Source organism: Balaenoptera acutorostrata, chromosome 7 (assembly GCF_949987535.1).
Source record: "Balaenoptera acutorostrata chromosome 7, mBalAcu1.1, whole genome shotgun sequence".
In the NCBI taxonomy this organism is placed as follows: Eukaryota; Metazoa; Chordata; class Mammalia; order Artiodactyla; family Balaenopteridae; genus Balaenoptera; species Balaenoptera acutorostrata.
In genome coordinates this window covers 30,508,820-30,523,016 of record NC_080070.1, presented here as the reverse complement: position 1 = coordinate 30,523,016, position 14,197 = coordinate 30,508,820, and the positions used below count along the sequence as shown (strand labels likewise).

General features: G+C 37.1%; 1 protein-coding gene across 2 annotated transcripts in view; it reads left to right on the top strand.

Annotated features, from left to right (window-relative positions):
• The window catches only part of CPED1 (cadherin like and PC-esterase domain containing 1), a 291,359-nt gene that overhangs the window by 83,427 nt on the left and 193,735 nt on the right, over positions 1 to 14,197 (top strand). For both annotated transcript variants that reach the window (XM_057550402.1, XM_007177252.3), the window contains exons 5-6: positions 9,718 to 9,850; positions 11,050 to 11,218. In XM_057550402.1, the coding sequence (XP_057406385.1) occupies positions 9,718 to 9,850; positions 11,050 to 11,218 (302 nt within the window). The remainder of the gene's footprint in view (positions 1 to 9,717; positions 9,851 to 11,049; positions 11,219 to 14,197) is intronic.

The following is a 14,197-nucleotide window of genomic DNA, read 5'->3' as shown; positions in this document are numbered from 1 at the left end:
ACTCTTGGTGCCATGTCCCATGTACCAGTCACTGTCTTGTCCATTGTCTGTCTGGAAGTCTACTGGTATGCTCAGAAGCCTGAATAAGTCAACACTAAATTGATTTAGTAGTAAAAAATCAATAGTCAAAATCTTTCTTTACGTTATTTTTTTTTCTATTGTATGTAATGTTACACTCTCACTTAAAAAACATTCTTTCAGTATTGTTTTAGCTTCTGACCTAAAACCTGGAGTGGCAGTAAGGCATGTGTAATATAGGAGCAACATACTAAAAGCTGCCCTCCTCTTTCATGTTGTCCTGTTATCCTTGGACTTCTCTTCCAGCCACTCTTTTTTCTTTAGGACAGATTCCTTACTAGTAGCTTTTCCCACACTTCTTCCAATCAGGGCCAGACATAGTGAACTCCTAGCTGGACATGGATTGGTGTCACTCTAAAACTCCATCACACTGGCTTGCTGAAGTAGCCAAGTATTTTTTCTTTTCCTTTTCTTTTCCCCTGGAAAATTCATGTAGAAAAACATCAAAGCAAAATTAAGTTGCCATAAAGTAATAAAACAATCTTTCATGCTGCTTGGTCATTGCAGTGAAATCATAGGGGCAAGAAATTGAAGTAGGAGTCTAGACATAGCTTTTATTACCAAGGAAAATGAGCAGAATTCAAGGTTTTTACGTTGTCATGGTCAAAACATAGAGGAGTCCATGGGGAAAATTGTTTTTGTAGAATTGCATGACTTTGACACTTCCACTGAAAAAGAACAGAAAGGAGGGCATTTATGGCTTGCATTTACTGAGTGCTCAGTAAGTAAGCAGTTGATTGATTGATTGGTTAGTTGGTGGAAACTTTATGCAATGATTATCCCTTTAAAGCACATTGCTATGAAATTAATCTGGTTATTTTATGCCTCAAATTGTGTCTCCACGTACATCAGGATGTGGACTGCACCTCATTTCCTATAAAATAAAATGAAAGTTATTCTTCTTCCCGAAAAAGGAATATATTGAATTACTATGCTATTTGCATTTGCGGTTTGATGTACCCTTATATAGTAACAGCATAGGAAAGATATGCTGAAACTATAGAGTGTAAACTATTGGTATCAAAGCCACATAGGTAATAATATAATAATGTCAAGTCTCAAGAAAGGAATTTGGAGTTGCCTGACTTAAGGCTAGAATTATGTATTAATAATGCCTTTATGTGTTTGGTATATCCGTTGTCTCAAAGATACTCTTTGGCCAATGCCACTTTCATAAAATGAAAGTAAAATTGTGCTAGGGAATTGGTGTGTTTGGAGTATATAAATCCTCACATTATAACATTTAAGTTCAAGTGTAGGTCTGAAATATTCCAGGGAGTTTTATCTATGTGTCATAAATAGTCTAGGGAGTTTTATTTATGTGTCATAAATCTGTTGACTAAGAGCTAGTTGTGCTGGTTGTTTGCAAAGTCTCCCCTTGAACAAAATACAGAGGAACAGACTTAAATATTGCAGTAACTGGGTCAGTCCTCAGCTTACCCCATCTATAGAAACCTAGCCTTAATACAGAACTCCTTTAACTGCTTTGCTGGGCTACCACAATGCTAAACTTGAGGAAAGTCACTAAAAACTATGTGTGTCTTTATAGGCCTCCTGCAATAAGGATGCTGTGTTTTATTTTGGGCTACACATTTGTGCTTACTACACATACTTCCTGCTTTGTTCTTAATTGACTAATGTCAAATGTCAGATGTTTAAGAATCACATAAAAGAGAATTTAATAGATTAGCCTTTTTCTGATAGCTAGCAGTGGTTGAGAATCCCTTAGTGTTGGATGAATTCAAAAGGAATAACATTTTAGTTACACTTTGAAGTTTCCAAAGTGACAAACACGTTTTCTATGTTATAGAATAAGATTATACTAAACTACTACAACTAGCTATTTAGCATTTTTTGAACACTTAACATACGCCCAATGCTGTGCAAAGGACTTTAAAGGAAATTCCATATTTAATCCTGTCAGCATCCATATGAGGTAGGTTCTTCTTCTTAATATTACTATTATTATTATTCTCATTTTTAACATAAAGACACGGAACTTAGAAAAGTTAAGGAATTAGCTCATGGTGATACCTATGACTAGGAATCCATTTATAGACAGGAATTAGGATTTTTAAAATAAATGTTACTTGGAATATCATTCATAAAACATTTTTGAAAGAAAAATATTGGTTAGCAACTAAATTACAATGAGCTGGACAATTTAGAACATGGGTCTTTATGGGTTTCACCCATGTCTTCTCAGGCCCAGGTTCAGCTTGTGTGGTAAAACAAACGAAACCTGGGCCCCCAAATCCTCCCTTATGGGATGTCCCTTGCTTACAAGGGGCAGCTATCCTCTTGGCTGTCTGCTGGTGACCTTCTCTTCCATGGCTTCCTGGGCTCAATGTGGGTTCCGGGGGCTCTGCTGATATGAGGCCTCTTGGCCTTAGACAATTCATCTTGAGGTGTCCGTCCCTGCCCCTCACTGGAGCTGCCCCCGTGGTGCTGCAGTGTCCTGATATGATTGTAGCAAATCACGCCACTCTAGGGAACACCACACTGAGGTGGAGAGAAACTATCTCTACCCATGTTACACTCATTTCCTAGGTAGTTAAAAAAAAAAGGTTACGTCGTACAACTCTAGGAAAACCACTCAGCAATTGGCTTGCTCAGTCTTCTCATTTCAGCTGCTGTTTTCTATGACCAATGCACGTATCTCTAGTTATTTGGGTCGAAAGAAATTGGGGTTCACTTATTAAGCAGAGATTCACTGAGCTCCTATATTCAGTGCCAGCCTGTGCTTGGCACTAAATATGCAATGAAGGGAAAAACCCAGAATCCCTGCCCTTATAGAGTTTACAGTCCAGTGACCTGAGAAAACCCTCTGATGCACTGAAAATAATCCCTCCTTTCTAACTGCCAATGAGTGATCAAGTTTGTGACCTTGACTCTACTTTGGGTGTCTTTCCTCCCTATGTTGTACACTGCTCAGGAGGTGAAGGGGTGGTTGATATTCCCCAAATACTTTCTCAGAGTGTGGGAACTTAAAGAGGGTCCAGCTATCGTCTCTTCTATGAGGTTTGTTGGGCCTCATGCGAATATAATAGCTGGGTGATCCTGCGGAGCACTCGTGATCGCTGGAACACAGCTGAGTTCACAGAGGGACCACATTTCAGCTCTGGCCTTTGGGCCCTTGTCACTTATATTCTCCATTAGGTCATATATAGCATATATTTAAAATATAACACAACTTTTCACCTAGGCTTACAGAAATTTAGAATTGTAAAGGACCTTAGAAATCATTTAGTTATTCATTCAGCATATATTTGTTTAGTACCCACTGGGCTGGCTGCTCTGCTTTTTCGTCATCTTGCAAAAGAAGAAACCTTTAGTGGTGAGGACTTTCCTCTTCTAGGAATTGGTAGAATTTGGACTGTGCTTCTACTGTTTTCAAAGCATATGCTGAACACTCACTGAGTGATTTCAAGATCATCCTTTGTACGAGTCAGGGTTCTCCAGAGAAACAACCAGTAGTTGGGGCCCCCTTACCTGTGGTTTTACTTTCCGAGGTCTCAGTTACCTGTGGTCACTCATGGTTTAAAAATATTACATGGAAAATTCCAGAAATAAACAATTCATGGATTTTAAATTGCACGCCTTTCTGAGCAGCGTGATGAAATCTCTCACCATCTCGCTCCATCCCACCTGGGGCATGAATCATCCCTTTGTCCAGTGTATCCCACCTGTTGCTCACTTAGCAGCCGTCTTGGTTATCAGAGCAACTGTCTCAGCATCCCAGTGCTTGTGTTCAAGTAACTCTTATTTTACTTAATAATGACCCCAAAGCACAAGAGTAGTGATGCCAGCAATTTGGATATGCCAAATAGAAGCTGTAAAGTGCTTCCTTTAAGTAAAGTTTCTCCACTTAATAAGGAAAGAGAAAACTGTATGCTGAGGTTGTTAAGATCTGTAAGAATGAATCTCCTATCCATGCAATTGTGAAGAAGGAAAAAGAAATTGGTGCTAATTTTGTGGAAGCACCTCAAACAGCAAAAGTTGCAGCTGAAGTAAGTGCTTAGTTAAGTTGGAAAAGACATTAAATAAGACATTTTGTGAGAGGGATGGAGAGAGAGAGAGAGAAAGCACATTCACATAATTTTTATTATAGTATTTTTGTTATAATTGTTCTGTTTTATTATTTGTTATTGTTCACCTCTTACTGTGCCTAATTGAAAAATTTTATTATAGGGGTTTATGTATAGGAAAAAAACATAGTATATAGAGGATTTGGTACTATCCAAATCCTCTGGGGGGCATCCACTGGGGGTCTTGGAATGAATAAAGGGGGGAAGGACTACTGGGTCTATCTATATCCATCTATCTCTTGAGGGAGAGAAAGAGATTGATTGTAAGGCATTGGCTCACATGATTTTGGAGGCTGAGAAGTCCCACAATCTGCCATCTGCACACCGGAGATGAAGGAAAGCTGATGGCATAGAGAGTCAATGGTGCAGATTCCAGTCTGAGTCTAAAGGCCTGGGAACCACTATGCTGAGGGCAGGAGAAAATCAATGTCTCAGTTCAGTCAATTAGAGAAAGAGCAAATTCAACCTTCCTCTGCCTTTTTGTTTTAGTCAGGCCCTCGACCCGCAAGGGTGCCGCTCACCCACATTGAGGAGAGATATCTGCTTTACTCAGTCTGCCAATTCAAATGCTAATCTCTTCCAGAAACACACTCACAGACACATCCAGAAATAATGTTTAACAAGCTATCTGGGCATCCCTTGGCCCAGTCAAGTTGACACATAAAATTAACCATCACACTCCTTTGTCATTCCTACCCACAGACATTTTAGCTCTGGAATCTTCTTTTGCAAGTTGTATGTTTATGCACTCTCTAGCTTCCCTTCAATAGCCACCATAGTGCAGTAAGGAAAAGCTTATGAAATTGCTGATACGTGATCAATAGTTAATCAGTCTGACCTAACAAAAGACAATTTCATATGGTTTAGCCTAAGCCATTCCCTGCTGCCATATATAAATGCTCTTATTTGAGATCAAAGCTAATATTTTTTCTCTCTTACTCATTCTTTCTATATGTGCACACACACACACACACATATATACACACATACACACATATAATTATTTCTTCAGGACATGTAGCTGGTAAGAAGACCAGGGCCCAAATTTGTATTGACCAAGTTTAGGGGTTGTATAGGCTGGATATTCTCCATTGGCCCCTCCAGATTCCCTCTAGATCCTTCCCCAGGAAGCTGCCCTCCACAGACAGCATCAGCAAGGCTCCCTTGTCCCCTGACTTCCTGCAGGAGACCAGAGCTTGGGGGAGAGAACTTTAGGCCATTAATTCCCTGGCTGCTTCCCTGTGGGACCCTGGCCTGGAAGTGCCTGTGTGCCTCTACCTGTGGCCGTGACTCTTGCTCTGTGCCCTCTCCCACAGCTGTGCCCTTTGCCTGGATCTGTAATTGGCTCCCTCCTGGGCTAGGGGTGGTAAGAGCTTCCATTCGTCAGCCCTGGGGAGCTTCACTACCTGGTGTTGTTTTCCCTTAACTCTACCCTTGCGTTTGTTATCAGCTCCTTCTTTGATAGTCTCTCTCTCTCTCTCTCTTTTTAATTTTTAATTTTATATTGAAGTATAGTTGATTCACAATGTTGTGTTAGTTTCAGGTGAAAAGCAAAGTGATTTAGTTATACATATTTATATATCTATTCTTTTTCAGATTCTTTTCCCATATAGGTTATTATAGAGTATTGAGTAGAGTTCTCTGTGCTCTACAGTAGGTCCTTGTTGATTATCTATTTTGGTTAGTTAGTCTCTTATAGTCTCTTCACGTACCCTTTGACTCTGTCATGTCATCCATACTTTGACTGATAGAGTTATTTCCTGGCTACGACTTTAGTTTGGGCATATATTAATTGTTCTATTTATATTTGCTGTGCATGGAAGTTCTGGGGCTATCTTTTCAGGCTTAGGAGTAAGACTTGTAGATGTCCTCAGGCAGGAAGAACAATTAATGCATTCATAAATACTTATCTACACTTCTAATCTCAAAACCAGTTGTTAATTATTAATTAAGGGCTTTTATCTTCACTGCAAGTTTTGAAGTAAGAAAATACTGGCTAAGTTTAGCTTCCTAATATGAAATGCAAGACAATATTTAAACATTTGTGAAATATAATTATACTTTCACTATTACTTTCCTATTAATTATTAGCCATGGGGCAAAACATTAAATCAAATACAATATAAATTTGGCAGCTAATCTTTGCTAGTACAAGTGTTTTCCAGTGTTTAGTCTTTGCCTATGATGTATATAATTATATGCCACATAGACGGGAAAGAATAAATAACCAAATAAAATATTTTTAATACATTGGAATGCTCATTTTGTTCTCCAACTGCACGTTAGCTTAACCCCTCAAAGCTAGTTCATTGCTAGAACAGATATTTACTGCACACTTGTATCAACATTATGTTCCATGATGTGGGAAGTTCAGAAGATTCCTGGAGAATCACATCCTGGATTCTAGAAGACTCCTTGACAATGTCACAAGCCCATTAAGCATTGGTTGGTAAGAATCAAAATGAAAACCCAGGTTTAATCTTCCTTTACAGAAAACTGCACCAGTCAGCAGGTACTCAGGACCTGGCCAACCAGATATTAGAAGGTACAAAAAGAGCAATCTTCATGCATCCCTAACAAATTGTTCATTTTTACCCTGAGTGAGCAGTCAAGTTATGGCTTCAGGACTCTTTAAAATAAGCCAAGAGTAGTCAATAAATAAAAGCACATATGACACTTCACATCTGTATCTGCTACCCATTGAGATCTCATAGTGTGGGGTAGGAAAACCAAAAGACGCATGCTGGGCCCTCCATATTTAATTACTTTCTGAAAATAGTTAATAAGTACATGTTAATGAATTACAAGGCCATTTAGAAGACTAAATAGAACCTCATCTCCCAAATTCCTTCCAAAAGCAGAAGCTAGTTTTGGCATTGTTGGTAGGAGATTTCTAGGCTCCTCTATGTGTTTGGGGGCCAAGGGAAAAGGGGAATGGAATATTAAAATAAGTGGATTGGACTGGTCTATTGAGAGGGCCTTGATAGATATGCCCAATGAAGGATACAAGGAGTGGTGACTAACGACAAATCTTTGAGTCTGTTAAATAAGAACCTAGGGTACTTAAAGTTTCCACTATTATTTATTAAAGCTCCATAAAATGCAGTTGCGGTGTTGTTTTTTTCAAACATCTTTATTGGAGTATAATTGCTTTACAATGGTGTGTTAGTTTCTGCTGTATAACAAAGTGACTCAGCTATACGTATACATATATCCCTATATCCTCTCCCTCTTGTGTCTCCCTCCCACCCTCCCTATCCCACCCCTCAGTTACAGTTTTTAAAGATATTAATGGAGCTTATTTTTAATTTTTGGCTGTAATTAAGGGAAATGAGAATAATTTTAGATGTCAGGGGACATCTAATTAGAGTTGTGGGGTTTTTTTGTTTGATATTTGTTTTAGAATTGTTGAAAGTAACCTACAAACCTGGAATGATATAATGGAAAATCTGATATATATATCACGAAAGGTAAAAATTACTTTAATCAATATTCAATTTTATTACTCAATCACAGTTTCAGGGGCTGATGTGGATATTTGACATATTCTTGGCAATTCCTATATTGGATTCCTTCAACTACACGTTATAGGCTCCTCCACTTGAACTAAACTGGAAAAAGATGACGTAAAATCATGTATTCTTTTGACATATTTGCTGACTGCTTCCTCAAAACCGTTGAGCTACTACCTTGGTGAAACACTTAATATGTCTAGGTTTTTCAAAGTCACCTCTGCTTGGGCTTCAAACTGGTGCTGTGCTTCCTGGTAGCAAGGGTAAAAGGGAAGTCAGAGGAAATTACACTCTTCTCATATTACACAAAAGAAGGCTACAAATTAGCTCTTCTGGAGAGAAAAAATTTTCCCTAGTAATAAATTCTAAAAAATGTCTATTTAGTGAAAAAAAGAAAGGAGCATACTTTCTTACTGCAAATGTAAAGGTTTATATAAATACTTAACTCTTTTGAAGTTGTGATTCTCAGGAAGAAATTACCTTAATGACTCTTCATTTGTCTCCTCCAGAAACAAGCAATTTGAATATTTCCTTTATTATGATGTATTAGAACTTCATTAATAAGGAAGCCTTACAAATAGGCTATCTTTTTTTGAGAAAGATCACATTGTGCTAAATAATGAGATATGGGAATCATTGAACAGCTTGACTTCTTCGGACTCCTACTTAAGAGTGTGAAGTGTTTTAAATTAAACTGTGTTAGTATTGATGAAACGTGCACAAGGGGGAAAATAATTTAAAGGCTTTGTTCCATTTGGGGAGCTAGATAAATTGTACAATTTAAAAATAAAGCTCTGTGACCTGGCAGGAAGGAAACAACAACTCTCATATGCTGTTGGAAAGAGTGAAATTGGGGCAACCTTTTTAGAAGGCAACTGAGTAATGTTGATCAAATTTACAATGCATTTACCCATTGACCCGGCTATTACACATATAGATTAGAATTCACCCCTAGATAAACTTGTAAAAGTACACCAAGATAGATGTATAAGAGCGTTCATTGTAGTATTTTTGAAATAACAGAAGAAAAACATTACAAAAATAATCTAAGTACACAAACAATAAGGGAATGGTTAAATGAAATGTATATTCATTTAATGGAACACTCCAAGCTATTAAGAAGTATAAGGTAATTCTGTATATGCTAATATGGAAAGGACTCCAGGATGGATTAGTAGGTAAATAAGCCAGACATAGATCATTATGTCTTTTTTGGATAATTAAAAAAACCCAGAAATATCTGCACATATAGGTTTATATAGATATATTGATATTTATATCAATTTATATATTGAAGAATCATATGTATCTTATCCATTGTTGCTTATCTAGACTTCAAAAGTGAATGTGTAAACATTGGGAGAAGTCCTAGAGGGGCGTGGATTGCTGGATGCGTTTTCTTTTCATTTGATAGCTTTCTGTACACTTTGATTTTTCTAACCTTGTACATACAACTATTTTTTAAAAGTATCAATATGAGTGTTCGGAAATAAGTCATTATTGTTGGTCTTTACTTTTACACACTTCAAAAACCCACTAAATAATATTTTACAAAATAATGAAGTACTCTGGTTGAGGTTACCAAGGTCATGAAGCACGACAAACTCTAGCACGTGAAGGACTGTATTGTCAAGAAATCAACTCAAGTTATCTGTATAAAATTCTCATCGCAAACAGAAGTCAGCTCCTGCAGCCACCATCCCCTAATCGAGAGAGCACCTCTTAGCTGTATGGAAGAAAGACCCTCTTGGTGTGGGACAGAAGGAGACATCATATCTACTTCCCCTTCTGAGAAGAAAATTTGAAATTAGTTATTTTAATTGTTTTTCTAGTCTGTGGTAAGATAACATACTACAAAGCAAATGCCCCTCTAAACATGCCTTCATGCTTGAGGGATTGAACCTTGATTCAGAATGGGGAGAAAATTTGCGGCCTATTTCCCTTGGACCCAGTAGTTTAACACAGCAGACTCTATTTTGGAAGCCATTCCAAAAGGAAACAATATAATTACTGTTTTTTGCTCTGTTGAATCTTTTCAGAATTGCAACTTCCGGTGAGCCCCTCAGTGTGTCTGGATCAGAGCATACAATTGAAGCTGAGTACTTCAAGTCACCTTTTAAAAACAGTGAAGTCACATATGTGGAAACCAGGGGACTGGAGACGTGAACAGCTGTAAGCTAATCATCTTGAATTGTTATGTCAAGCATGCATTTTAAGAGATAGCTAATAAGAGAAAAGCACCAAATACATCTAGGGGTTTTACGTTTGAATTATTAGGTTCTGTTATATAAATTTTCGGCTATCTCTTCTTAATAAATAATGCCACCATCGATTTTCTGCTACACTAATTCAAATCTCTCTTGCCATAGAATAAACATTTGGGTAAATAGGACTCTTATCCAGGAAGTTACATTAATGGAAATTGAATTTAAAACCTTGGCCATGCGAAACTAAAATTTTAACTTCCATTTTATACTCAAATAACATGCCTTAGTCTACGAGTATGGCTGAATGATTTTTTTTCAATTATTATTTTTTTATGGCTCTGAGAAAGCAACTGTAGGGTACCAAGTTATTCAAGTTACCTCCAGGGAAAGGATTTTGTCATGTAGATAAATTATAGTGAAAAATTAAGAGATTTTAATTATCTTATCCAAGACACAAAATAGTTTGCCTCATGTAATTTTATAATTATTAGGTAGTATTCCACAGTTAATAGTTTTTATTGAAGAATCATATGCATTTCTGCTTACCTAGACTTCAAAAGATGAAATAGCACACTCTTTTCATTGATTGAACTTAGATATTTGAAATATAGAAATATGATGCAGAAAAGAAAATAGTTATATATTTTGGTATCATTTATGATGAAAGTATGTTTGTTTTATCACAAAATATTTAATGAGTGTTATTTTTCCTTTTTTAGACTGAAGTGTTTCCTAATATTTCATCCCTTAAATTAACCCTTAATTATCTGTGGTGCAGGTTATTAGGTAGAATCAAATTAGTGGGGAAAGTATTTTGGCATATTTTTGGTGACCTGCCTGTCCACTATTGAGAAACAGTATCTCTTCTTGTGGAGGAAAAGATAGAGCGAAGGTAGGAGAGGGCAGAACCGGAAAATTTCAGGGGTATCCTAAACTTTTATATGTATCAGTTTTGTTGGGATGGTACCAGATGTGACTAATTTAAATGTTTTAGATCTTTAAGCCTCATTTTAGGTACAATTTTAGACATTGTTTAAGGAAACCCATACACTGAAGGCTGGGGTCCAGTGAAAGAGAGATGGGGTGTACAAAGCTCTGAGGCAATTTATAAATTACATACTCACCCCAAATTATGGAGCTTTAATTATATTTTTACTTTTTTAGGAATCAAACCACAGTCCTAGCTCCACAAGAAACACTCTTGAGAGCCAAAGATTTATCTGTAATTCTTAAAGCGTATGTGCTGGTGACATCCTTAACTCCTCTGCGTGCATTCATTCATTCGACTGGCACGGTTTGGAATCCACCAAAGAAAAAACGCTTCACTGTCAAGGTAAAATTTCCATTGAAGCAGTTATTTCCCACAAAGTATACTGGAGATAAGCAAAGTGAGTTGGGCTGCCTTTCTCCGACCTTTATGATTATCAAATCCCAAGGAGCAAAGATTGTATCGTTTTATTGCTGCAAGCAGAGATTTTCATTTAATAGGTGCAGGTTCAAAAATGAACTGGAAACAGCTTAATTCACTAGGGATCACAAAGGCTACATCTTTTTTTTTTCTCAATTCATCATTTTAGTTCAGTTCTTTGACCCATTGTAGAACTAGTTCTCAGCTGTGGTCTGTTTTTCTTGACTTTCCGCTCATTCAAGAAAAATGTAGTCAGTGCAACAAAGGAAAATATAATTTTGCCCTTATGCTTTTTGCTTCATTTTTAGGAAGCATAATGCCTATTTCATTTCACCATTCAATATGGAATATTTGCTGAGTAAAAAACAACGCTCTCAAGGGTGCCTGACATAGTAGCCATGACATAAAGCATGATGAGAAAGTTTTCAAGGTAGAACTTAATAATAACCTCCAAAAAGTTTAGTTATAGGAGGTAATTCAGGTTAGCTCATTCGAAAATAAGGTCTAGTGAGAATATACTTGATAAATTTTAAGGAGTTTCTGATTTTACAGAAATAATTTTTCAGAGTGTAGTTAAGGGGAAATGCACACATGGATTCTTTCAGTTTCTTCCCACTTCCTCTTATTTGTTTTCTGAACAATTATTTCTGTAAGATCAAAGATGCCTTCAAAGAACAAATACTATCCGATCCCTCTTATAGAAGGAATCTAAACTAGTCAGACTCACAGAAGCAGAGAATAGAATGGTGGTTACCAGGGGCTGGGGAAAGAGGGAAATAGGGAGGTGTTAGTCTAAGGGTATAAAGTTTCAGTTATGCTAGATGAATAAGTCCTGGAGATCGACTTACAGTATAGCGCCTATAGTTAATAATACTGAGATTTGCTAAGAGGATAGATTTTATGTTCCTATCACTAAAGAAATAAATAAATAGGGTGGGTGGAAACTTTTGAAGGGGATAGATACGTTTATGACTTGATTGTAGTGATGGTTTCATGGGTGTATACTTATCTCTAAACTCATCAAATTGTATGCATTAAATATGTACAGGTTTTTATATTTTAATCATAAAAAATGGTATTAAAAAAAAGAAGGCACAAGTGCCTTTTATAGTTTTGAGAGATTTAAAAGTGACTGTACTTGATACTTTTAAGAATTTTTCTTACATAAACTGCACTTTAAGTTTTGGAAAATCTTCCAACAGTGAAAAATTTTTAAATGGTATGTTTAAAAATTGTCAATTAAAAAACACATAAGCATGACAAAAGATGCAGATGTTACATTACTTAGTAAAATAGGTAACTGATATTTTAAGGAAATGGTGTTAATGACTTAGGTCTTAAGAGTGGTTTATTTTAAAGACAATCATCTCATCTCAATTATATCAGTATTAAGTGGTTTTTAATCATGAAAAAGTGGAATCTAATTTGATTTGTCTTTCATGTCATCTCCTACAAGTCTTCACAGTGGCTGTTTATATTTCCCTAAGAACCTTTAATTATTCCCCAATTGCCCTTTTCTATTAAGTTGAATTGTATGCAATTGCTGACAATTGGCCATTTTTGACCTACAAAAAATTACAATTTCATATGATTCAACCAAATAATTAGAACTCAGATATAGAGAGATACAAGAATCATAATCCTCTATTCATGTCACATTCATGTATTTGACAAATGTTTGTTGAGCAGAGACCCAAATCCCTGTCCATGTAGAACTTGCAACATATGTGTGTGCAAGCCTCCTCTCTTGTTTTATCTGTTTTATTTAATACATTTTATTGCCGTTTCCCACTTAATTATCCTTCCTCTCAAAGGCCATCATTATAATGATTTAATGTGTGCCTTTTTTTTTTTTATTTATTTTTGGCTGTGTTGGGTCTTCATTTCTGTGCGAGGGCTTTCTCTAGTTGCGGCAAGCGGGGGCCACTCTTCATCGCAGTGCGCGGGCCTCTCACTATCGCAGCCTCTCCAGTTGCAAACCGCGGGCTCCAGACGCGCAGGCTCAGTAGCTGTGGCTCACGGGCTTAGTTGCTCCGCGGCATGTGGGATCCTCCCAGACCAGGGCTCGAACCCGTGTCCCCTGCATTGGCAGGCAGACTCTCAACCACTGCGCCACCAGGGAAGCCCCCAATGTGTGCCTTTTTGTGCATATTCTTGTAAAATAAGTATTTTTATTTTGTTACGCATGCAAGTATCTTTAGCATATAAACTGTATTATATTAGATATTTTTTCTTTTTCTTTTACTATATATATATATTTGGCCATGCGGCATGTGGGATCTTAGTTCCCCAACCAGGGATCAAACCCATGCCCCACCCCCTGCAGTGGAAGCGTGGAGTCTTAACAACTGGACCGCCAAGAAAGTCCCTCTGACTATTTTTTAAAATGCAGCACTATGTATTTTTAGGAAGAAACCTTCCACATTGCTATGTGTATATCTTCTGTTACTTTTTCACTGATTTACAGTATTAGTGATGTGTTTTCCCTTATAGTTTACCTCCCCACTGCTCCAGTGATAGACATCTGGATTGCTCCAGCTCTTGGCTAAAGCAAACAATACTTCAAATGCACAAATCCTTGTATCTGACTCTTTATGAACCTGCATATGATTTTCTGAAGAGTATATACCCAGAACTGGGATGGCTGGGGCATAAGATATAGGTTCATTTGATAGAATTAAATAATGCCAGCTTGCCCTCCAAAATGCCTGTATCAGTTTCCATACCCCCACATAGGCCAACATTTGACCTTTTCCAGCTGTGACAGGTGAAAAGTGTTATCTTGCTCTTGCAAATAGCTCAATTTGTCCTCTCTCTGTTAACTTTATCACAGTGCTATTTTTTGATTAGAAATCTTCAATTCATTAATCAAATTAATTTTTCCATATGGTTCCCCTTTGGGGA